This window comes from Mandrillus leucophaeus, unplaced genomic scaffold (genome assembly GCF_000951045.1).
Source record: "Mandrillus leucophaeus isolate KB7577 unplaced genomic scaffold, Mleu.le_1.0 Scaffold252, whole genome shotgun sequence".
Taxonomy (NCBI): domain Eukaryota; kingdom Metazoa; phylum Chordata; class Mammalia; order Primates; family Cercopithecidae; genus Mandrillus; species Mandrillus leucophaeus.
The window spans coordinates 2,811,957-2,838,381 of record NW_012102610.1 but is presented as its reverse complement, the minus strand read 5'-3'; the positions used below and the strand labels follow the sequence as shown (position 1 = coordinate 2,838,381).

General features: G+C 43.6%; 1 protein-coding gene across 1 annotated transcript in view; it reads right to left on the bottom strand.

Moving 5' to 3' along the window:
- Positions 1-13,906, bottom strand: part of CCDC174 (coiled-coil domain containing 174) — a 21,391-nt gene extending 7,485 nt beyond the window's left edge. The window contains exons 1-6 of the mRNA XM_011983633.1: positions 13,780-13,906; positions 11,083-11,187; positions 9,963-10,063; positions 6,640-6,698; positions 3,853-4,030; positions 447-542 (exon numbers count right to left, since the gene is read on the bottom strand). Coding sequence (XP_011839023.1) covers positions 447-542; positions 3,853-4,030; positions 6,640-6,698; positions 9,963-10,063; positions 11,083-11,187; positions 13,780-13,821 — 581 coding nt within the window. The 5' untranslated portion in view covers positions 13,822-13,906. The remainder of the gene's footprint in view (positions 1-446; positions 543-3,852; positions 4,031-6,639; positions 6,699-9,962; positions 10,064-11,082; positions 11,188-13,779) is intronic.
- Between the last annotated feature and the right edge of the window lie 12,519 nt (positions 13,907-26,425).

Sequence of the window (26,425 nt, the reverse complement as noted above, 5' to 3'; positions counted from 1 at the left end):
GACAGAGCGAGACTCCGTCTCAAAGAAAAAAAAAAAAAAAAAAAAAAAAAGGTCCTTAATTCAAAAATGCAATGATACATAAAGAAAAAGTGAATAAGTTCTCTCCCTGGAGCCACTTGCTTGTGGGAAAATCAAGTATAAATTCTCAAACCACTTTCTCCACAAAGGCTGGTTTGCTGGTTTGGTTTGGGCTTATTCTGTTACTCCGTAGTCAGACATCCTTCAAGGTGAAAGAGACAGCTCTACTCATCCACCAGTCAGGTTGTTCTCCAAGTGTGGATTATGTGTGTATGTGCATGCTAACCACTAAAAAGTGCTTCAATCAATCAATATCTCCTTACTAGAGCAACAGAGATCATTAATTATAAAACAGCCTCCCCTCACAAAACAATCCCTATGGCTGCATTTCAGACCTGGGCAGAGCTCTGCATACCACACACACTTACAGTCTCCCCTGAAGATTTTTATCCATCTCCAGCAGATCTGGCAAATCTTTTCTCATACAGCGCCGGGAACGCCCCAAAGAGTCCACATAATCCACCCTGAAATGAAAGCAAAAAGATGTGAAGGACTTGTACACATGTACAAGCCCCTAAATCAGGGAGTAGGTGAACAGTGAAGGGGAAAGAGAAGCCTCACTACCAAGAAGAGCCCCCAGCCTCAGAGACCACCACCACTGATAGGAATATGCATTTTAAAGCTGACACACAATAAGCTCATTGTGCTCCTTATTAAATGTTAGTTTTAGAAACTGTTGACAATAATTTTGATCATTTATGTCTTTGATTTCACAGATAAATCACCCACACAGAATTTTGCTGCAGCATCTATGAACTTACTTTAATCTAGCTGAGACAATTCCAGACATTTTATCAGTATCTTAGTAACTTTGCCTTGTGCCTGAGATTTTCAACTTGCTCATTTCCTCACAGACTTCAAGTTAGACTTTTTCTTCTTTCTCTTATTTCCTCTAATTGGTATAATTCTACCCAATGTATTAGCAATCTCGTAATGTAAGAAATTCACAGTATTTTTCAGAGTTGGACTCTTCTTAATTAGGAGGAAGCCAAACACCATACCGCTCTCCTCATCCTTGCTCAAACTAGACAGTGGTTAGACAGCTAAGCCAGGCAGATAGCAAGGCAAAATGAAATATTCTGACTTCCTACAGTAGAAAATATGGATGGATTTTCATGAAAAACATCTCATTTGTAATATGACGCAACAGATATTTTACTTTTTAAATTACGGGCAGAGAATCTCCTACAGCCTTTAGCAGGGTACTGAATACACACTTAAGGGTCCAATAAGTACTACCTGGCAGACCAATCTAAGGTCAGATTCGGCAGGTATGTGGCTTTGCTTTTGTTAGCAATTTTTTTTCCTCTCAAGCAATGCTGATTTCAATTGTTAGTTGTGATTTAAAAACTGAGTGTTTACTCTAGTACTGAAGCTGATTATCACAAGAAATAAAACCTCCAACTGCAGCAAGCAGTTTCTTTCTTCCTTTTTTTCCCCCCCAAACGGATGGGGAAGAAAACCATCTAGCCAGATGGTCTGTGTAATTATTTACAGTATCTTGGAAAGATTTTCTACCACCTGGAATTTAACTATCAAAAGGATTTTACAAGCAATTACGATTCTGGAGCTTAATTTAAAAACAAAAAATTGTGTCAGAACCGCTTGCAGAGCGTCTTCCTTCACCATATGGTGGCATGTGACACCTTCAATTGCCCTCCAAACTCTTCAAATCACTGGCAAATTGCTTGTAATCACACAGGCATTAATAAGCAAAAATTTTTAAAAAGACATTAGACGTTTCAAAGGAGATGAGATTTCTGCTTTGAAAAGCAATCATAGACTATTCTGTTTCTGGAGAAGGCCTCCAAAACATACAGATCCCATTAAATAGAAGTGGCAAGACAGTAGTCAGCCACGGCTCCATCTAATCAGCAATCACTCACTGAGCAACCCCTGCAGGCAAACAAAGCTTTCCTCAGGCAAGGAGAGTAATACAGGAGGGCTAACAGCCGTGCCGTCTTCCAAGGGTCTGGGGAAGTTAAGGCACACACCCATGAAATGCTTATTAACAACACTGGGTACATAAAGACTACCAAAAGTTTGCTAAAATCTTTTTCTGATAATGAGGCCTAGTATGTGTCAATAATAAATAATAGGTAATACCTGAAGAGCAGGAAGTATATTAAGTGCTACCTGACTTTAGATGAGAGAGCAATCACTTAGAGATTAGAAATGATAGGCCAGGCATGGTGGCTCACGCCTGTAATCCCAGCACTTTGGGAGGCCCAGGCGGGAGGATTGCTTGAGCCAAGGAGTTCAAGAAGAGCCTAGGCAACATAGTGAGACCCTGTTTCCACAAACAAAAAATTAAAAACTGAGGCAGGAGGACTGCTTCAGCCCAGGAGGTCGAGGCTACAATGAGCCATGATCATGCCACTGCACTCCCGCGGGGTGACAGAGTGTGGAGACCTTGCCTCAAAAACAAATAAATAAAAAAGAAAGAAATGATGAAGAAAGGCACCAAAAGAAGAGACTGTATGTTCTTCTCTTTTGGTTCATTATAGCTTGCAGGCTGTTCAAGCCTGTTCCAAATGGTACCAAATGGTACCTGTTCCAAATGGTACCAAATTATTTAGATGTAAGAAAGTAGGTAAGAAGATACCTGTTTTATCCCAATGAGAATGTTATTTCTGAACCAACATGGACACCCTCAGTGGAATGAAGATGCAGTTTCTCTGCCATCCACAGTAGCTGGGACTGCTCTCTTCAGCTCATCAATGACTGCCCACAGGGCCAAAGGCTGACAAAAGATCAACGCCTGCTGCAAAGAGTCCTGAGAAGTTCCTAACAAATGCCCACCATGAGGAGGCTATTTCAGCCTTGAAAGGAGGATGAGAAGGATCCCAAAGGCAAGAGGGTGTGTTCCCAGAAAATTGTCAGAGCATCAGTACAGCTCTCAGCAATTTCAAGAATGGCTGGATAGTTTCCAAACAATAATATCTTAGGTAGAAAAAAATCATTGTAACAGAATTCCCATTCTGGTCTCTCTACTTACTGACAGTCTCTTTAAGGAAAAGACGAGTTTGGTTCTTCTATCATTCATCTACATATAGGCAAAATTCAGGAAATGTCAATAACAAAGGTTTACAAAATGCCTGCTTATACTTCACAGGCAGCAGTTTCTTGTGTAGCCCAGAACACTCTAACTTCTTGAAGGGGGGTTAAAGTAAAGGGTCATGGGAATGAGGCAGTATAATCTCTATTTTATAAGGGAAGATCCTGAGCCTCAAAGACTGAGAAACCTGATTAAGATCATACAGTCAGTGAGAGGTACAGCTGGAACCGTCCAAGGCCCATGAGTCCACACCACACTGCCAAACAATGTCACAGTCAGAGTAAGACATACAGGGCCACCACTGCCGGCTTCCTTCTCCTAGATGGCAGCTCTCCACCATGTCAGAACGAGGACACGGGTAAGGCAGCAGCACAGGTACAAAAGGAAGGCGCTCTGCCCGCACTGTTTCATGTTAGTGATCCAGGCAAACCAAGTCTGCCAGGCAGAGTCTCCTGGGGCCTGGCACAGGGCTGGGCACACAGCAGGAGCTCAGTCAGTATTTGTAATTATATGTAATTATTGTAATTATGTCTTCATTTGAGCTACTGTTTTTACATCCATAATAACCTAATCTAACCTAACTTAAAAGGAAGTCTCAAAAGAACACCCAGAAACAATAAAGAGAGATGGCTTGATAACAACCCAACAAAATCACTCCCAAAATGTCAGCACAAGTCTGAGGATGTTCCTCAGAGCTAATCCATGATGTTACCAACCATTCTTCACTGGGGTCTTGGGGAGGAGGGATCTCTCCCTCAGGAAGGTTTTCCTCATCGTCGTCCCTTTCTCCTGCCTTTTGAGAATCTCTATGGGCACCAGATGCCTCCGTTTCTTTGCGCTTGTCTATGATCTTCTGCGTGAAATCCACAAGGTACATATCCTCCACTTCTTCATCTACAACATAAAAATCAGTTTTCAGACATCAAAAAGGAAAATCACACATGGAATTGACAAGAAGCAGTCACATTCATTGCCTGGTGGCCCCATCACCCCTGATGGCTCATCAGACAATGCCTCCACTCCCCAAACGTTTACAAAGACACAGCCACCTTGGGAACTGACACATACTACACAAAAAAATCTTGAAAAAGCCTAAAGTTTTCTGTTGCCTCATCAATACACTATCTGAGTAAGCAAAACCATCTTAGAATGTCATTTTAAGATAACACAACAGTCTGATTTTATGCAACTCATCCAACCAATTACATCATACAGAAGCAAAACTGCATTTTCCATGTCATCAGATCAGGACAGTAGAACTTCTTGCTTTAGGTGTTACATATCTGTCTCATCATGTGGGCTAGATCACTAACCCTAATTATACTGTTGTGGTTTGGTAAATGTTTTAAAGATCATAATACAGGTAAAAGAAGTCATCTGAGTTCTTGTCAAGCCAATGAACACCAATTCCAGGCAAGGCATGGAGCAAGACCCTACAGGACATATACAGATACGCAAGACACTCTGCCCACAGGGCTTATGGTCCACTTAAGGAGCTAAAACACACACTGAAAGTTAAACAACAATCCGTGACACCTAATTTAACCCAGGATAGCTCATGTAGCACAAATTATGTATACCTAAAGTTTCACTACGCTGGATTTAGGACACAGTCATTTGAGTCTTTTTCTCTGATGACAGAGATTAAGCTACATTGAACTGACATTAGGCTTCCTATTACCAGTGGTGGTGTTTTCCCCACCTTAGGGTGAAGAAAAACTGAGGCTCCAAAACATAACTTGCCCAAACTTGTAGGTCTGACATATCTATCAGGAGGTGGGCTTGCTGGCTTTGACAAAATCAGGTCTCTACACTCACACTCCTTTGGACCTGATTTCTATATTAACAATATAAGTAAAGTTTGAATCAAAAGAGAAAAGACTTTAATAAAATAAACTTTTTTTTTTTGAGATGCAGTCTCACTCTGTCGCCCAGGCTGGAGTGCAGTGGCACCATCTTGACTCACTGCAACCTCCACCTCCCGGGTTCAAGTAATTCTCCTGCCTCAGCATGCCGAGTAGCTGGGACTACAGGCGCCTGCCACCACGCCCGGCAAATTTTTGTATTTTTAGTAGAGACGGGGTTTCGCTTGGCCAGGTTGGTCTCAAACTCCTGACCTTGTGATCCGCCCGCCTCGGCCTCCCAAAGTGTGGGGATTGCAGGTGTGAGCCACCATGCCCAGCCTAAAATAAACTTATTTTTAAAAACCACAAAATTCCTGAAATAGAGAGGAGATGTAGTCTGAGTTATAAGGCCATAGGCTAGTGAGGCCTCCCAGTAGGCGGCCATCCTGCTGCCTCTTCAGGAAGAAGGCAAAGCCTCTCCTACAGTGCTTAAGCTTTGTTGAGTGTCTGACCTTCCCGTGCTGGGCTCCTGCTGTACAGGGCACGTGCCCCTGCGGTCTGGGAAGCATTACCCAGGGACCTAGGACCAGCCTTGCCTCTCTCCTACTGTACCTGGGCCCCAGTCATGCTAGGCTAGGTGACTCTGTTGACCTCTGGCCCTGCCCTTCCTCGGCTAGTCTGCTCACCAATCTAGCCCTGCAGGATTCCTTTCTCCAGCTTGCCAAAGGTAAGCCCAACTTCTCCCAAAAGACTTCCCTGATTACATATTCACTTTCCCTGCCTTTTGGGAATGAAATAGGCACTGCCTCATAAAATCTCTTCTACTGTTGTCTAATTATGGATTGGGTTTTTTCTGGGGGATATGAGATAAGGGAGTTTTTTTTTTAGAGACAGGGTCTCACTCTGTCACCTAGGCTGGATCATAGATCACTACACCCAGGATGCAGCGGCAGGATCAACAGCTCACTGTAACCTCAAACTCCTGAGCTCAAGCCTCACCCTCTTAAGTAGTGGGGCTATAGGCATGAACCACCATGTCCAGTTAATTTTTAAATTACTTTTTGTAGAGACAGAGTCTCACTATGTTGCCCAGGCTGGTCTCAAACTCCTGACCTCAGGTGATCTGCCCACCTTGGCCTTCCAAAGTGCTGGAATTACAAGCGTAAGCCACTACACCCAAACAGATTTAGAGCAATTATAAGCACATCACAGAAAAAAAAAAAATAGAAAATAGAGGGATAATAGGGAAAGAAAAAAGTAACTCTAGCACCTGACAGAACCACAATTCCACCCAGCCCCACCCACCCTGTTTTAGCACAGCTGTAATTGTAGGTAACTGTGACTGACTCAGACCTTGTTCCCTAACTTTGCTTTGTTCTGTGCCATTTTCCTCGGAGGATGACCCTGCCTTGAGGGCAGAGGCACAGGATCTGGCTTCCAGTACTTGTTTCTCCCTTCCAGGCACCTAACATGCTGCCAGGCACCCACCAGACACTTGGTAAATTATTGCTGATTTTCTTGTCTCTGTGCAGCCACAGAAAGTAAAATTTTGACGTCTAAATGTTCTCTCTACTCCTACAGTTATTTTAACAAGTAATGTAATATCAAAGGGCTGTATGAATTACAGAAAATGAAGTAGAAATAAAAAATTTTATTTACCTATAAAGTCTCCTTTAGTCATTTTTTCATATAATTTGGCTTTTTCTTCCAATTTTTCCCTAGGAGAAAAAAAATACAAGTATTAGAAATAGTCTTAAAACTGTTCATCCTGGTTGCCCCCACACTCCCTGCCTGACAGGTATCATCTGCCCATGAGGCCCAGCCTCATGGGGTCAAGACAACCACAACCAGCACAGACCACACCATCCTGAGGAGACCCTCAGACCACCCTCCCCCATGTCTGCTCTGTCAAGGAAAACAGAAGCTCCGTGAGTGCATGGCCTGTGTCCTCTTATTCATCACTGGGTCCCAGGGCCTAAAATGACGCTTGGCACACAGCAGGTTCTCAATCAATATTTGATGAATGAATAAGTGAATCAACTGACTTAAGATTCCAACAACTTAACTGCCAACTTAAAACAAATATCAACATTCCAACAAAGCAGCCTCTCTGCTCACAGTAATCCTGATGACATGTATTTTTCAGTGGTACAGACCATGAGAGGGTGAGCAATTCTTTATTCTGGAAATACTTAATGATGGTAAAGAGAAGCCCCAAAGAGGTCATCTGCGAGTTCTCCTGTGAATGATCACTCTTAATCACAATGTCAGAAATATTCCTCTTTTATTTTACACATCCATTCGCCACGCACTTATTGCACACCTCCTACCTGCCAAGCACTGTTTTAGGTACTGAGGACTCACAGGAACAAGAAAAAGTCCCAGTTTCCTGGGAGTTTCCATTCTAGAGATGGAGAAGGACAATAAAGCTAAATAAATAAAGCAATGAAAAGGAGGATCTGAGACTGTGAGAAGAGCTGTAAAGGGAACAGACACATGCCAGCAGAGGCCCCTTGACCCGCAGTAATGCAGTGCATGATGGACCAGCTCACTCATATCAGGCTTCTAAGACCCCTATTTTGGAAGGCTCTTATGTAACTAGCTGATCATCAGAGGATCTTACTGTTTTAATGAAAAGAAAACTAAAAAAAATTTAAAAGTCAAACAAAACACAAAGCAACAAGTGTCAGGTTAGAGTGAGTGAGCAGGACGCTAACTCAGAGAGGGCAGTCAGGGGAAACCTTTTTGAACATGACAACTTAGCTATGGTTTGCACAGCAAGAAGCAGCCAACCACAGGAGGATCTGGGGGCAGGGGAGGCAGGGCAGAAAAAGGAAAGATTAAGTGAGAATGAGCTTGACATTTTCAAGGAAGAGAGACCAGTAGAGCAGAGGGTGCTGAGCGAAACAGAGAATGGTGCAAAATAGACAGAGACAGGCAAGGACGAGAGCACGTGAGAAAGGATATGAAACTTGGTGCGGTGTAGCAACAGTTTTCAGGGGTCAGGAACAGTCTACAAGTGGATAATCGAGATCAAGGAACGTGTCAGGGAAACAGCCACTGGATTTAGTGGATGAGGATGTCACCAGTGACTTTAAAGAACAATTTCTTCCGTTGCGTTAGAAAGATGGAATTCAGAGCATGACAGCAGGGACACTGTCTGCAACCTCTAAGTGCCAGACACTATGTATCTCCTTTAATTCCCTGAAGGACTTCATAACCTAAGTATTAACCACCTCACTTCACAGATAAAGAAAAGAGTCTTAATGGATAACTAATTTGCCCAAGGCCTTCCACCTCAAAAACGCCTGGGACTGTGCTTGTGTGTTCTGAGCTCTGGAGGGAGGCAGATGTCCTGCAGATGTCTTGACTCCCACAACACAGCAAAACCAAAGTGCTTCAGAAAAGTTACTGCATAGAAAAGGCACAGCAAAGTGCCAAGAAAAACTCTTGATATACAGAGCAAAATAATAAAAGATCATGGTACCTTTGGACAAAATTAAAATTCTGAGAATATGTCCAAGAGTGGGAAATGTCTCAAAACTGATCATATCTTTAAGTAAAGCCTGAGGTCTGTTGGGGACAGGTCAAATGTTAAGAAAAAAAGTCCACAAATGGGCTAATATTCTGCCTTCTATTTTCAGACCCAAGATAGCTGAGCAACCTTGGCAACTACTGTTTGTAACTACAGAATTTTATTATTCCATGTATCCAAAAGCATGTCATGCCAAACATTAAAGCCTGGGATTCTCTCTGAGAGTGAAGCTGTCTTTTCTTTAGAAAAATAATAAAGATGGAATGACAGAATTAGAAAAATCATCATTCTGAAACCAGCACTGTGATAAATGATAACTATGAAGACTCATTAATGGTAACAAATCATTGCATGGAAACGAGTTGGTGAAGAGGATATTCACACAGTCTCCAAATTTCCCACTTCAGATTACTATTAATTGCACTTCAGATTACTATTAATTACAAATTGAGGAGGCACCTTTCCAGTGGTGAAATCAAGTATGCATACCTTAACCAAGTAATCAAACCTATCATCACCAATAATGACTCAAACTGACCTTATAAGCCTCCTGATGTGATTCAATGGGAAGGATACAACACCGTCTACATATTATTCTTACCAAAAACATTTCATGTGACTCTAATTGGTTGTGGGACATCGCAGAACTAACTGGCCTGGACCCTTAAAAACGTTAATGGCATAACAGACAACCAAAAAGCAAGGGAATTGTTCTAGATTTAAAAAGACTAAACAGATTTGACAACTACATACAATGTGTAATCTTTGAATCCTGGATTAATCTTTTTTTTTAAAATCTATAAAGTACATAATTGTACTGGGACAACTGGTGAAATCTGAGTATGGACCACAAAATAGGTAATACTCATTTATCAGTGTTAAAGTTCTTGGGTATGATAGTGGTATTGTGGTTATGTAGGAAAATGTCCTTGTTCTCAGAAGATATATGCTGAAAGATTTAGAGGGAAAGTATGATGCTTAACAAAGTCTCTCCATACACGCATGTGTGTGTGTGAGAGAGGGAAAGCACCTGTGACAAGATGTTAACTAGGGAATTTAGGTGAAGAATACTAGAATGTTCTATGTACGCTTGAAGTTTTTCAAAATAAAAGGGTGGGGGGAAAATTTAGGGTTTCTAAATTCTAATGTCATCCCACCTAGCCCACACCATGGGGACACTTCTTAATAATGTATTGATAATCTTAGTGTCTAACAAAGGCTGAAAGCAGGAATGTTTCATCTTATAAACTGTGACTATGTCTTACCTTTTTATGATAAGACTACAGATATAGCTGCAAATTATATTATTTTTAGAGTACTTAGAGTATTGGGCTAGAAAGATGTTAAAAATAAAATTTGTAAATCAAAAAGAACAAAATTTGAACTTCTATGTCTCTGCCTGGGCAGCCTCAAAGGTAACTATATTTACCAGAGTTTATAACTTTACCTTGCTCTGTCTAAAGTCTTCTGTTCTTCAATCTTCTGTTCAGCATCCTTCTCAGCTCGATTTGAAACGCCTACATTCTGTTTGCTCCAGATACTTGGTTTCTGGAGAATAATTTTAGAAGACAAAACAGAACCACATGATTGCCAAAAAAATCTACTTGTGCATCAGGAAAAAAAAAAAAAACAAAGGAGATCATGAGATCTTATGAATCAATGGAGATAACTAGATAAGCTGTGGCCTACAAAGAAACTGATTATATGTGGCAAGCAGGAGCTAAAAAAAGAGCCCTCAATTACATAAATAACTTATTTATTTATTTATTTATTTATTTTGAGACCGGATCTCACTCTGTCACCCAGGCTCGAGTGTGGTGGTGCGATCTCGGCTCACTGCAGCCTCAACATCCTGAGCTCAAGTGATCCCCCTACTTCAGCTTCCCCAGTAGCTGGGAATACAGATGCGCACCACCATGCCTGACTAATTTTTTTTTTTTGCAGAGATAGGGTTTTGCCATGTTGCTCAGGCTGGTCTTGAACTCCTGGGGTCAAGTGATCTGCCTGCCTCGGCCTTCCAAAGTGATGGGATTAGAGGCGTGGGCCACCACGCCCAGCCTAAAGAGCTTCTTGAGTGCAGAATCACTTCCTACTATCTTTTATCTCCTTAATGATTACAACCTAAATCAAGACTAATGAAAATGTACATATTACAGAGAATTAGTAATACAAATAGTAGACACTATTACCTATAAAACTGGAAAAATCATTCACAGCTCTTATTCACCCTGATATTTTCTGCTATATTCCTATAATATCTAATTGTTTATCTCTATTTGGATACCTAACACCTATAGAACCAGATAACCTTCCATCTGTTTATGAAATGTAAACAATCCACATTTTTCCAAAAGAAGTGCTAAAGAATTACCACATTACTACGCACTTTTATATAATCTTACTAATTTCTATTTTAATAACATTTTATGCAAATGTTAAACACAAGATAGAGATTTTTTCCTCAACATTTATGTGTACAGATACCACTGACAACCTTAAAACACTTAAATATGGTATAATTCTCCCATGTTTGGAACCAATGGAGATCATCAGATCTTATTTTTTACCTTGTTAGTTGTTTTTGGTTTTCCAAAAACTCCAGAATCTTTTAGAAGTTTTTCTTGTTTGAATTCTTCTTGCTTTCGGAAGAGTTCAGCCTTAAGATCTACCAACTAGAATAAAAGCCGTAAGTAAACAAAAATATTAAATTTTTGCAGGTGACTGGATTGCTAAATTATTATAATTTCCAAAGGAATATTTCAAGTTCTGCTAAATGGACAAATCTGGCTAAAAAACTAAATGTTTAAATAACTTAATGTTTAAATGTAGAATCCAGTACACAAATTAAGCTAAGTCATGTTTCATTCCACCTCTGCTGCAAATGCATTTTTACTCTAACTTTCAACACCTGAGGCTTTCCTTAGTCAAGGAGAAAGTGATAAAGCAAAATAAAATTAATGAAGTCTGCATCTTTTAGTTTCAGATTAAACTTGCGTTATTAAGCACCTTCTCTGTGACTAGCACTGCACTCATTTAATCATCACTACTTATTATTTCTACAGGGAAATGCCGTTATTCCAAAACTATCTGAGCATCCAGTTTGTGCATGGTACTTAACACTGAAGAGCAGAACATAAACATGAATTAGACATACTCTCTACCTCAAAAAGCCTACAATGTAACAAGGAAAGTAATTTATAATACTAGCAAAATGTAACAAATGACTCTAGAATGGAAGAAAGTAGCACACAAGTTCAGATAAGGAAGCATTTCCTTCCGAGCAGAGTGATCAGAGAAAGCTTTGAGCAGAGCCTTTAAAGACACATTATTTCAACAGCTAGAAATAAAAGAGACTGGGTGAATTGTAACAGCTCCATGTCTGACTTAATCCATTTCAAAAACCGTAAGTTTGGCTGAATCTCACGGTTCAAGAAGAGGAAAGAAGGCCAAGGCATAGGGAGTGGGGCAGTTGGGTGAGTATTAGTGCCTTTCCCTCAGCTACAGTTGTCACCCCTGCCTACTCTGCAAAAGATAAAACAACAGTTCCCCTTTTAAAGGTCCAGGTGCAGCTGCTTATATGGATGGGCATTTGTAAATCACATACTTAATCACTGACTTAACCATCAGATACTTAAAAAATCACTTTACTTGTTAAGGAAAATAAAAATGGCTGAGTTCAATTTCCATTTTGGAAGAAATTGATTTAAAAGGTAACCATTTAAAAATGCAAAGGGCAGTTTCACTGCAGACCCTAATACTGTAAATTCTTAAAAACAAATGAAAAACTTCTTTTTCTTCTCAGCTTACTTAACCACACCAAATTTTCCAGCCACATATCTTCCTAGTCTACAACGGCCTTTGACTTTAAAAGATGCTCAAAAAATTGTAAATTCTCAAATAGCATTCTTATTACAATTATTGCTAATTTTAGCCTATCAGTATAGGTTGGCTTTAATATTTATAGCTTTTTGGTTCCTGATCTTCAAACAAACATAATAACTAGTACCAATTTTAACCAATACTAGTTACCAATAATAACTAGTACTCAAATATTGGGACACCTATGTTTTCCTTCATACTCCCTTTGTGTACTAATACTCTTAAGTAAATTCAAGATTAAATCAAAGGTTGGGCAATTTGCTCTGATGATGAAAAGGCAGCAGCTCTGGAGTCAGCTAGACTGAATGAGCAAGGGTCTATCACTAAGATTTCTTCCCCCGCCCCAGCCCCAGACGGAGTTTGGCTCTTGTTGCCCAGGCTGGAGTGCAATGGTGCAATCTCGGCTCACCGCAACCTCCGCCTCCAAGGTTCAAGCGATTCTCCTGCCTCAGCCTTCCGAGTAGCTGGCATTACAGGCATGCGCCACCACGCCCGGCTAATTTTTTTTATTTTTAGTAGAGACAGGGTTTCTCCATGTTGGTTAGGCTGGTCTCGAACTCCCGACCTCAGGTGATCCGCACGCCTCGGCCTCCCAAAGTGCTGGGATTACAGGCGCGAGCACAGGCCTGAGCCACTGCGCCCGGCTATCACTAAGATTTCTGTATGTAAGCTGGGGAAAGCTACTTCATCTTTCTGGGCCTCAATTTCATCATCTATAAAACGGAGATATTAATAGCACCTACCTCCTAAAGCCATTGGGAGGATTAGTGAGATAGTGCATATAAAGTGCTGGCACAAAATGTGTACTTAGAACACGTTTTCTTTCTAGGGTAGCTGATTTAATAAAACTGCTTACATCCTTTCAGACTTCACAGTTCCCTATGGCTGCATTAACAACTATTTAGTTCCAGGTGGGGTACGCTGGGCACTTTCGGCTCCTGTGGAATATGTCACACTCTAAAGTTCTGGGAGGACTTTGGGGGTCCCTGAATGGAGGAGAAACCAGGAAGAGGGTATGTCTGCATAGCAAAAAGAAGCTACGGTTCCTCCCGACTGTAAGGGAGAAGGCTGGCGAGGTGCAGGTCCTTGCGGGCAGGGCAGAGGGAGGTAGGGAGATTCCTAACCCACGGGACACCAGGTTCAGGTCCGTGTCTGAGGGTTCTGGTTCGGGCGCGTGTCAGAGAAGAGAAGCCCAGTTCAGGATCCTGTAAGAAAACTGAACCGGATCCCCGTTGGAGAAGAAAATCCAGGTCGGGGATTCCTGTTTGACGGGAGAGGTCAGATCTCTGGGTCCCCGACTGAAGAAACAAGCTAGGTCGACATTCTTGTCTGATGGAGATAGGGTGAACCCGGAGCCCGTGGAGTTACCTCATACCCTCACTCACCGAGGAGGCCGTGACGTCCAAAGGTTTTTTCCTACGGTCCATGGTCGTGCCGCAGTGGCCCGGCCCAAGAAGAACCCTTCGCACCCGAAGCAGGCCTCGTAAACCTACCTCCGTCGCAACCGGAAGTGTCTTCGATAACGACACTGAGTTTGCGTGAGTTTGCGACGCGAGTTTGTCAGCTCAACGCCATCTTGAGAAGGTCAAAGTGTGGCGCGTATTACTTTCGCCATCATTTTGGAAAGGTCAGAGAGTGCGGAGGTTGACGCTAACTGCTAAGGTCATCTTGAGGGCGGAAGGTAACAAGATTAGCGTGGGCGCCATCTTGAGAAGGGCCGAAAAAGCTTGTGATTGTGATGGACGCCATATTGGGTGGGGCGGATGTGGTGTTGGGGACAAAGATAACGCCGTCTTGGGTAAGGCTGACGCTTGAGTAAGTGAACTCGAGCGTCTCGGGAAAAGTGGATTGGGAGGACCGGAAGAATCTAACTACAATTCGACGACCTGCTGCCTGGCACTTTTCACACGTTAAATAGTTGGTTCTTACAAGAGCGTACGAGATAAGGATTATTATATTAATCTTAGCAGAAATAACAAGAATAATAGCTAACATTAATATAGTGCTTATTATGTGCCACTTTACATTATTTCAGCTCTTAAGAAAGTGAACTCCCCCCAGAACTTTGGGAGGCCGAGGCGGGTGAATCAGGAGGTCAGGAGTTTGAGACCAGCCTGACCAACATGGTGAAACCCCGTCTCTACTGAAAATAAAAAAAAAAAAAAAAAAAAAAAAATTAGTGGGGCGTGGTGGTGCGCACCTGTATTCCCAGCTACTCAGAAGGCTGAGGCAGAAGAATCGCTTGAACCCGTGAGATGGAGGTTGCAGTGAGTCCAGATGATGCCATTGCACTCCAGCCTGGGCACAGAGCAAGACTGGGTCTCAAAAAAAAAAAAAAAAAAAGTGAACTCTAAAGCTGGCTTTCTGGGTTGGAATCGCTGCTTCACTGCTTACTGCCTGTGTGACCTTGGGCAAGTTACTTAACTTCCCTGTGCCTTAGTTTCCAAAGGGGGATATAATTTCATTTACCTCATGGGTCTTAGTGAAGATTAGATGAGTTAAATGAGCTAGTCTTGATAAACATGTTAATGATTATGGTAGACAGACTAATCACCCTTATCCCCACTCCTAGATGTCTACCTTCGAAAACCCAGAATCTGGATATATGGTGACCTTTATATAGCAAAAGGGAATTGGCAGAGATGATGAAATTAAAGCTATTGAGATGGGGAGCTAGCCTGGATTGTGCAGGTGGGTCCCCTATCATTGAACCATCCTTATAAGGGGTAGACAGGATGGCCAGAGTCAGAAAGAGATCAGAGATGCTTTGAAGAGGGAGAGTGGGACCACATGCCTAGGTATGCAGGAGGCCCCTAGAAAAAGCAGATAAATGGGCCCTCCTCCAGAGTCTGCAGAAGGAATGCAGCATTGCTGACACGGTGATTTTAGTCTTGAACACTCATTGCAAACTTCTGACTTCCAGAATTCTACAAGAATTGTTTAAGAAACTTGTGGCAATTTGTTACAGCAGCAAGGCGAAAGTGATCATAATGATTGTAACAGCAGCATTTAGTACATGTAGGGCACGTGTATGACTCTTTACGTAGATTGTATTATATAATCCTTGCAAGAGTCCTAGAAGCAGAACTATTGTCCCCCATATTAGAAGAAAAATGAGGTTCATCACATCCTCATCTCATCTGGCTGTATGAAGAAAATGGGAAAAGGGAAAAGGAGAGGGGAATTGAGGCAGTTGACTGTGTTCAGTCTTATTTATTTATTTTCATTTGTTTATTTATCCAAGTCCGCCAGTCTCTGAAATTAGAACAGTAAGCAGTATGAGATAATCGGGCCTAATAATGTTGTGATTCTCTTTTCTTAGTGGAGTGGAGTGTTCTGTCCCCACAAGAAGGATTATACCTTATAGACTTGTCTTGTTCAGATTCTGTATTTACCCATTTTATTGAAACACATACTAAATTCCGTGTATTTTTGTTACAAATCTTCTGAAAGAAAATGTGAAACATTAAAAGGTATTAATAATAATTTTTTTAAAAAGGAAAAAAAGTGAGATTCAGTTGCTTAAATGGCATGCCAGAGGTCATTTCCCAGCTAGGAAGTGAGGAAGCCTTCAGTTAAAAAATAACTCAAAGGGCCGGGCGCGGTGGCTCAAGCCTGTAATCCCAGCACTTTGGGAGGCCGAGATGGGCGGATCACGAGGTCAGGAGATCGAGACCATCCTGGCTAACACGGTGAAACCCCGTCTCTACTAAAAAATACAAAAAACTAGCTGGGCGAGGTGGCGGGCGCCTGTAGTCCCAGCTAGTCGGGAGGCTGAGGCAGGAGAATGGCGTAAACCTGGGAGGCGGAGCTTGCAGTGAGCTGAGATGCGGCCACTGCACTCCAGCCTGGGTGACAGAGCAAGACTCCGTCTCAAAACAAAACAAAACAAAACAAAAAAACTCAAAGACGCTGAGTTAATTATTGGCATGTTATTTACTTGTAAAGAGTGGAACCAATATAGATTGATTTCATCTCAGAAAGCGAGGAAAGGATTTATATAGAAGAAACACAGCTTCTAAACTATGAATGTTGGTTTTCTTGCCTAGCCAGCCCCTGGCAATGAGGCCAGTGAGTGTTCTGATCCTGGGAAGCTAGAAAGAAGGTAATTCTAGTTGCATGTGAATGTCCCTGAAGACCATGAGAATTTAGCTTCCTCTGCATGATGTCTGACAGGGTCCTTGATTGTCATCTCCGTCTTGGCGATGCAGGTTTGCACCCTCACCCTTGTCAGAAATTCTTCCTAGAGTGGCATCCAGCTGATTGTAACCATCTTGCTCCTAAGCCACTTACATGACCAGGAGCAAGCTAGTGAGTCCCCTTTATTCCCAGGCTCACTCATTTTGCGGGCTGCAAAAGCACAAAAAGACTTAATCTTGCCTTGACCAGAATGCTCCCCTGGCATGCAAATGATTTTTCACATATCCCATTTCCTCAAACTCTCCTCTTCCTTTATGTGTTCCAAGAGTCTGGTTCTATCTGGAATTGCCTTCCTCTACCAAGTACAAAAATTGAAGGCCAGCCCAGTATATTCTTTACCCAGTTACCCTCTAAACACATGGACTTGGGTTTGTTCTGGAAGAAAGGGAGGTCAGGGACATCCTAGCCTGGTGAAAAGAGCACAGGATTTCCTCCAAGGCCACTAGCGCTCAGTTCCAGCTACGCTCCTTTCGTTTGGCACCTCCCATCTTCCCTCTGAGTGTTGGTTCTCTTACCCAGTTGGGCACACAGGATGTTTGAGATAAAGAGTGTAGAAATGGTTTGCAAACTGAAAATGCTGTGCACGCATCACTTGCAGGATAGTTCTGCTCAGTGCCAGTTTTCTCACAGCAGAAGGCGTGTGCGTACCAACAGTCTGTGTTATGACACTGCATATTTTGCAGTGTTTTGACCTCCAGTTTGTCCTCACCCCTGTTGAGTTCCAAGAGAGTGGGACTGGGTGGGAGATCAATTATCTTCTTCCTTCTTATATCTTATTAGATTTTAATTATCTATGAAGTCTCCTAGGTGCTTTAAATAAAGGGGGAGAGGGGAAACCTGAAGCAGACGACAATTATTTCCCCCCGAGCATAGCCACCAAGCCATGCTCTTATTTTGAATCATCTGCAGTCATTTTCCAACATGAAGCCTCAGAAGGACATGATTGCAGGCTGGACTCACCGACTGTAGCCTGTGTGGCTATTGTAATGTTTTAATCAGTGATTAAGTCAAGAGGTTTAATTTAGTCCCGGGCTCCTTTAAGCTTGTGAAAATGGTTTTCTGCTTCCTCAAACTAAAAATGTGTTTCTCCCCAATGTGTCCAGACCAAAGCATCTTAACCTTTGTTCAATCTTCAACACCACTGGCTCTAACAATAAATTACTCAGCAGTGAATGAATTAGCTGAATCCAATGTGTGAAAAAAGATTAGGTTGGACCTAGGAAAATCAGCTTCTAAGCACGGGCACAGGGTGAGGCATAAAGATACCTGGACTCGTGCCCTGCATGACAAAGCAGCTAAGCTTCATTGGCGTCAGTCATGACATCTGTCATTGGCATTATCTCATTGAATCCCTGGGACAACCTCAGGGGCAGATGCTATTATTATTCTCATTTTGTAGATGAAGAAAACTGAGATCCAGAGAAGGTAAATAACTTGTCCAAGGTCACACAGGCAGTCTTGGTCCCAGGATTTGAGTTGAGGCAGCCTAGCTCTGGGATCCCCACGCTGTCCTTCCTCCCTCGCTGGATCTGAGACTACATTAGCTTTGCATTCATTCATTCATTCATTCATTCGTTGATTAACTCTGTTGGGGAAAGGGGAAATTTTAGGGAGCTACCCCAGAATATTTCTGCAGGAGAGACCTGTCTTTAGGTCATTGCAAGCAGAGATGACTAAGGGGGTGAGTGCCAGGAGTTCTCATCATGCAAGCCAGAACTGGACAAGGATCCTTTGATATCATGGAGAGCCCAGCTGAGCTTGCAAATCTGGAGTAACAAGATGGCCTGTGGGGCTTTTTCTGCAGCCTGGGGAATTGGTGCCTGAGGCCATGGCTAAAAAAACGAGAAGTTGCTAAAAACTACAGCCTCAAACTGTTAATGGGGGCGCAAGTAAGTGCAGCCCCCCAGCCTCAACCCAGTGGCTTACTATGAGCAGGAGAAGATGCTTTACAGTGTTCAAATTCACCCGGCCCCACTGGATTTAGGGAGGCAGCAGGGAAGTGGGAGAGGGAACTGTCCACGTTACGAGATGTTAGCCTCATAGAGAGGGAGGGGAGGGACATTTCTCTAAACTCCTAAAGCCAAGTGAGGGGCTCCAAAGATGAGGAACAGAGGTCAAATCAGAGACCTGGCAGTGTCATGGTGGGGAGTCTTGAAGGTGACCCAGCTGAACCCAAGAAGTAGGGAAAAGCAGAGAAACGTCACAGCAAGAAGTAGGGAAAAGCAGAGAAACACCACAGCGAGAAGTAGGGAAAAGCAGAGAAACGCCACAGCAAGAGGTAGAGAAAGCAGAGAAACATGACAACTAGAAGCAGCCCTGGTCCTCGACCCTTCTTTTGGCCCTGCATTAGTTTCCTAGGGCCACCATAACAAAATATCACAGACTAGATGGCTTGAAACAACAGGAATTTATTGTCCACAGTTCCAGAGGCTGGAAGCCCTAAATCAAGGCATCGCAAGGCCAGGTTCCCTCTGAAAGCTGTAGGGGGAATCCTTCCTTTCCTCCTCTCAGCTCCTGATGGTGGGTGGCAGTCCTTGGCTTTCCTTGGCTTCTAGATGCGTCCCTCTAGCCCTGTCTTCACATGGCCTTCTCCCTGTGCCTGTCTTCACATGGCCGTCTTCTTACAAGGACACCGGTTATTTGAGGTTGGGGGCCCACTGTGCTCCAGTGTGACCTCATCTTAACTGATTGCATCTGTAACGACACTGTTTTGAAATAAGGCCACATTCTGAGATACTGGGGGATAGGACTTCAACAGATCTTCTTTTAGGGCGGGGTGCAATTCAACCCAGAACAGGCCCCCTGTGTCAGTCTTGAAAATGACCAGCGGAGACCCTCAGTACCAATGGGAGAGGGGACCTGAGACCCGTCCCAGAGAGCCGGGGTTTATAAACTGGCTGAGAAGGGGACTGCTGGATGGGTCATGAAGGAATGACAGCAGTGGGGGGCCAGAGGGGCTGCCTGAAGCGGAGATGGGACAGAACAGAACTGCTCTGTGTGCATGCCCTGTCCAGACCCAGCTGCTGGGGAGCTGGCTGCCCTTTCCTGCCAGTGAGGCCAGTCAGTGGGGTGCAGCAACCCTCACCCCCCAGAGCAGGAAGGCGGAAACAAACTTTGGTTGGAACCACGGTGGGGCACAGGCAGGAACTAAAGGGTGAAAAGGAGAGCACTCACATTTGGGGAGGCACACAGAGGAGACCTTCTTGCCTTGTAGGGGCTCTGGGGAGCAGAGCTCTCTGGGTGGAGTATGGCCAGATGTCAGCAGTACCCAGGCCGGCAGGCTCACATGGCTAAAGGAGTCAGGATAGGATGGAGGCCAGAGAGCATGGAAGTGGGGCGCCCACATCTCCTGGTGCTTCACAGGCCACTTATAGGGACTTGGCATTTACTCTGTGTGAAGTGGGAACCATGGGGGTCACTGGGCAGAAGAGGTCTATGGCCCAACTTAGGGCTCATGGGATCCCTGTGGCTGCCAGATTCAGAAGAGACTATTTTAGCCAAAACAGTTCCCTATCTGCATGCTTCCCATGGACACACAGCAAGGGAGGCGACAATATACCTCTGTTTTAAGGACAGGTGTATGCCTAAGAGACCAAACAGAACTTGCTTTATGTCCACTAGCTGTGAGCCTTCAGATATCAGCCACTGTGTGCCAGGGACTCTGGTAAGTATGTTATGTATTTTTTTCTTTGAATAAACTTTAAAAATTTTTCAAACACCTTTATACATACAGAAAATTTGCAAAGATAGTGCGGAATTCCCACACACCCCACACCATTTCCTGTGTTGCTAACACTTCATTGTCCATTCATCACAACTAAGAAACCAATCTTGGTTCATGCTGTTAATTAAACTCCACCCTTTACTGGATGTCACCAGTTTTTCCCAGTGTTGTTCTCCAGACCAGGGTCCCACGCAGGACACCACATTGAATTTAACTGTCACATCTCCTTAGTCTCCTCTGGTCGGTAACAAATTCTCAGACTTTCCTTGTTTCTGATGACCTCGATCGTTTTAAACAATATAGATCAGGTGTCTTACAGAATATGGCTCAATGTGGATGTATGTGATATTTTTCTCAGAGTTTGCATGGGATCATGAGTTTTGGGGAGGAATACCGCAGAGGTGAAGTGGCATTTTCATCGCATCATATCAGGGGTATGTGCTGTTGAAATGACTTCATGGATAGTAACCTTGGTCACCTGGCTCGAGGTAGTGTCTGCCAGGTTTCTCCACTGTAAAGTCACTTTTCCCCACTTTCTTTATCTACTCTTTGGAAGCAAGTCACCTAGATCAGCCCACTCTCAAGAGGCACTGTAAATAGTTTTAAAATTTTATTTTTAATTGACAAATAATAGCTGTACATATGTATGGGGTACAAGTGATGTTTTGATAGATGTTGACAATGTGGAATGATTAAACCAGGTTAATTAACAAATCCATCACCTCACATACCTCTTTTTGTGGTTAAATCATTTAAAATTTACTCTTTTAGCAATTTTATAATGTATAATGCATTACTATTTATTATAGTCACCGTACTGTGCAGTAGATCGCTAATGCTTATTCCTCCTGTCCAACTGAGACTTTGTGCCCTTTGATCAACATCTCCTTTCCCCATCCACCCCTCTCCCACAGCTTCTGCTAACCACCATCCTACCCTCCACTTCTGTGAGTTCAGCTTTGTTCGATGCCACATGTAAGTAAGATCATGCAGTATTTGTCTTTCTGTGCTTGGCTTACTTAACTCAGCATAATGTCCTCCAGGTTCATCCACAGTGTCAAAAATGACAGATTCCCCCCTCCTTTTTAAGGCTGAATATTTTCCACTGCATGCATATATGCACCACATTTTCTTTATCCACTTATCTATTGATAGACATTTAGGCTGGTTTCATATCTTAGCTATTGTGAATAATGCTGCAATGAACAAGTGCCTACATCAAAAAAGAAGAAAGATTTATAACAAGTGCCTACATCAAAAAAGAAGAAAGACCTCAAATAAGTAACTTAACATTACAACTCAAGGAATTAGGAAAAGAACAAACTAAGCCCGCAATCAGGAGAAAGAAGGAAAGCATAAAGATCAGAGTGCTTTACGTATTTGAACTTGTTTAAGTTTCACTGCAGCCTAAGCTGCAGGTATGTTAACATGTCCACCACACAGATGAGGGAATGGAGGTTCAGGGAGGTCCACTGGCCCACCCGCTGGGATGCAGGAGCGCCTAAGCTCACAGTCCCGTCTCTCACCTGGTTCGCCACCTTCTCTGCATCCTCCCTGCTGTCTTTACCCTTCATATATGCAGAGATGGAAACAATCTAAGTTTCTGTGTGGCCCCAACAGTCTGATATGATACTGTACTTGAAAGAAAGAGGTCCTTCAATCACATTCTGTTCTGCAGACACACAGGTCTCAGCCTGGGGCCTGAGCTATTTATTGCAAATGCCCTGATACCCACTTTAATTTCCTGCCTGGTCTAGACAGACACACATAGAGACAGTGCTAGGAGGTGCTCTTGGGGGAGGGGTGTGCTTCTTGAAAGAAGGACCGTAAGAGTGGTGGCTGCCTCCCTCTTGGGTCCTGCAAGAGAGAGGCATCAGGAAGAACAGTCCTGGGGACAGTGACTTGAAGGAAGGGAGCTAGGGTCGCAGTTTTAAAGGAGGAACAAGGGCTTGCCAGCCGCTGTGGTGCTGTGTCAAGAGAGGGAGATGCAGAAGCTGCCTGGGGTAACCGAGCTTTGTTCTTGAGCACACACCTTCTTCATCCTTCCATTCCAAGGAGCCTCCACCCAGGCACCCCAATTCCACCTTCCTCCCAAGAGTTCATCCCTAAAAACAACAGCATGCAAGGACTTGACTGTCCTTACACTTTCATTCATGCATTTGATAGTCAAGACACCTTATAAGTGACTGTTCTCTACTGCAAATTGGGCCAAGTGCTCTCTGTACACTATCCCATTTAATCCTCATAGCAACCTGTGAGTATTCGTATTCCCATTCTGCAGATGAGGATATGGAGGCCGGGAGAGTGAAGGGACTCACAGTTGGTGCTGGAACCAGAAGTAAAACCTGGGGCTGTCTGACTGCAAAGATGACTCTTTCTATCCATTATTTATCTGGTCCTCATGTTCCTCACACTCCAGAGGGAAGGCAGACACCAGCCCTACCACACTCCTACAAGGAGGCAGGGCACATTACATCATGGTCACTGCTGTGAAAGGATCATGGCAATGTGGTGCGATTAGAGAATCAAGAGGTAGGAATGACTCTAATAGAGACTGCGACAAGTGAAGGTGTCTCAGAGGAGGTGATATTTAAGCCATAACTGAATACATGTAAGAACAGGGAGAAATGTATTTAAGGATTTAACAACAAGTGTGAAGTCCTTAGGTTGGAAAGAGGTCCAGAAGTGGGTGACGGAAAGAAGTGGGATGTGAGGTAGAAGGGGTGGTGGGCAGGATCCAGGTCCTGTGGGGCTTTGTAGACCAAAGTAAGCGACTGGAAATTTATCCTGAGTGTGATAGAGGCCATTGGAGGGTTTTCAGCAGGACAATGACAACGTCCCTTCTCTCAAGGTGCCCACATTTTAGAGCAGGGCTTCTGAACTTCAGCACTACTGACATTTGGGGCTGAATAATTCTTAGTTGTGGGGGCTGTCCTGTGCATTGTAGGATATTTAGCCACATCCTTGATCTCTCCCCACTAGATGCCAGTACTAGCTCTGCACCCTAGTCCCAGTGGTGACAACCAAAAATATTTCCAGACATTGCCTCTTGGAGAACCACTGACTTAACATATCAGAGGTTTATTTGTTACTCTCCTACACATGGTGACTACATTTCTTAGTCTTTTTGTGCTGTCGTAACAAAATACCACAGTCTGGATAATTTATAATGAACAGAAATGGATTTTAGCACAGTACTGGAGGCTGGGAAGTCCAAGATCAAGGTGCTGGTGTCTTGTGAGGGCCTTCTTGCTGCATTATATGATGGAAGAACATCTTGTCAGCACAGGGTCAAAGGTAGAAGAACAAAAGAGAGCAAGAAGGGGCTAAATTTGCCTTTTTATGACAGCATTAATCCCACTCTTATGGCTTAATCCCCTCTTAAAGGTCCCACCTCTTAATACTGTTACAATGGCAATTATACTTCAACATGTGTTTTGGAGGTCACCTTATTCAAACCACAGCACCCAGGTATTGGGACTTACTGCATCAGGTGGCTCCACTATCTCAGATCCCTTTGCTTCTATATCATAGGCCAGGGATATACCACAGAAGATGGCCTGGGCTGTTTGATAGCCAGGTCTGGAAGCAAGTGTGTAAACTATTCCCATCCACATTCCACTGGCCAGAACTCAGTGTCATGGCCCCAGCCTGTCTGCAAGGCTCCTGGATCCAGGAGGAGCAGATGGTTTGGGCGGCATAAAGCCTTACCTCTGCACAATGAGCTAAGCATTTCCTGACATGCTCCATTGAATGCTCACAACACACAAGCAGGTGGTATTCAACCCATTCTTCCAAGACTGATCTGGAGAAGGGGTCAGTGGTCAGCGCAGGGACATGGGGTCCCAGGTGAAAGCACCCAGGACCAGGCTCCATGCAAAGCTCCCTGAGTCATGACATGAGGCTGACACATATGGTAGATGGCTGTGGTTTGTCTTGACAGCATCCCACCCTGCTTTACCAGCAAGAACCCCCAATTTTTGTCTGGGGAGCTAGCCTCCCACCATTTGTCCAGCTGAGGCTCCCCACTCAGGTTTAGCACATGACCCAAGTCTGAGCCAATAGGTGTGGTGCATTCCTCCAGGCACTGTGCCTGCTCTGCCAGAGCACATCTCAGGGTTGCTGCTGGGGATGAGGGGATAGAGACTTGCCTTTTCTCAGCTGGGCATGAGCCCAATGCTGCTAATGGCCTGCCTGGATATTTATTTATTTTTATTTTTTATTTTTTGGAGAAACATGTCTCACTCTCTTGCCCAGGCTGGTGTTGAACTCATGACATCAAGTGATCCTCCTGCCTCAGCCTCCCAAACTGCTGGGATTACAGGTGTGAGCCACTGCACCCACTCACCCTCAAACTTTCTAATCACACAAACCAATAAATTTCCATTTTCTGTCATTTGCAACCAGGACAGTGTTGAGCAACATAGTATGTGTTCCCCTCAAGCCCAGAGATACTTGGGAACTGGAAAGGGGCTGAATCTGCAGGGGAGATGACCTGTGGATCCACCCTTGGTATTAGTGAGAATACCAGGGTTGGAGGCAGGATGCTGAGATCCAGGGCAACTAGAAAAGGACCCTAGTAACCCTAATATCAGGGCAAGGTCACCCTGGCATGCCACCCATGACTTAGAAGTTCAAATAAAGGAGTATTTATTTCTTTATGTTCCAGCATATGAATCACTAACCTAACTTTCCTTGACCACAACCCTGAGAAATAGATGCCTCTGTGAGCTCCATTTTACTGGTGAGAAGGCTCAGAGAGGCTAAGTGATTGACCCAAGGTCATGTAGTTTGTTAAATTGTAGAATTGGGACTTAAAACCACGTTTCTTTGACTCCACAGCCCATGTTTTGTTTTGTTATATTTTTCTATATAATAAAGTCTAACATCTTCCTAAACTTGTTTTGAAAGATAAAGCCTTTTGTTTTCACCCAAGGCTGGAATTTATCAGGCATCCAGGGCATCCAGAGATAGGCTCGGGGAAGCCAGACCATATCTCCCCTTTTCTCTTCCCTCCTAGTCCCCCTCTCTCAGGTCTGTGTTTGGGTAACACACGCCTTCTGTAGAGAGTACATATTTAAGCATTCCCAGGGCACACAACATCTGCTGCGTTGATACCAGCATTCCCTCCTGCAGGTGCGTGGTTCAGCGTGGGCGAGACAGAGTGTGGCGAAGACACGCTATAAATGTCAGCACGATATTCACACCCGACTGTCTAAGAATTAACAAGCCTTTGCAGAATGGCTTCTGTCGGCACCCCACTGTGTGGGGAGGACACACCCCCCTTCAGGCATAGTGCGTTTGCATGGTTGGCACAGAGAACACGTGAGATTGTGTTTCGGAGTTGTGTGTGCATGCATGATTTTGGATGTGAACACACTATCTGCACACACTTCACAATCAGAGCCAAGCAACCAAGCCTCCCAGGGCCAAGGGAATGAGTCAGCCATTGGCTGCTGAGGAACAGAGAGGCATGATGATGACAATTTTTCTTCAGGTGGAATGCTGCTTCCTGCCGCTGGAAGAAAAAAAAAAGTCCTCCTGGTAATTTAGAGGAAACAAACAAAAACACCCCAAATCAAACTCCAACTCTTATAAGCTCTAGGGAGGATCATTAGTGTGAGAAATATTTTGTCATTAAAAAAATGGGTTTCTCTTTGTGTAAACAAATCAACAAAGAAGCCTGTTTATTTCTCACAATCAATTCTGGACAAATGTTATAGATGGAAAGTTTGTGTCCCCCTGAAATTCACATGTTGAAATCCTAAATTCCAACATGATGGTGTCAGAAGGTGGGTTCCTTATGAAAGAGGCCCCAGAGAACTCCCTCACCTCTTCTACCATGTGACGATAGCTAGAAGGTGCCATCTATGAACCAGAAAGCGGGCCCTCACCAAACACCAATTCTGCTGGCATCTTGACCTTAGACTTCCCAACCTTCAAAACTGTGAGAAATACATTTCTGTTGCTTATAAGCCACCCAATCTAAGGTATTCTGTTATCACAGCCCAAATGAACTAAACCAAGAAGCAAAAGTGTGAGTTTTGTAATGGCTTCTGCTTATTCTTCCCCTGGTCTCTTGGAAGGACCAACTTTTCACTCTCTCT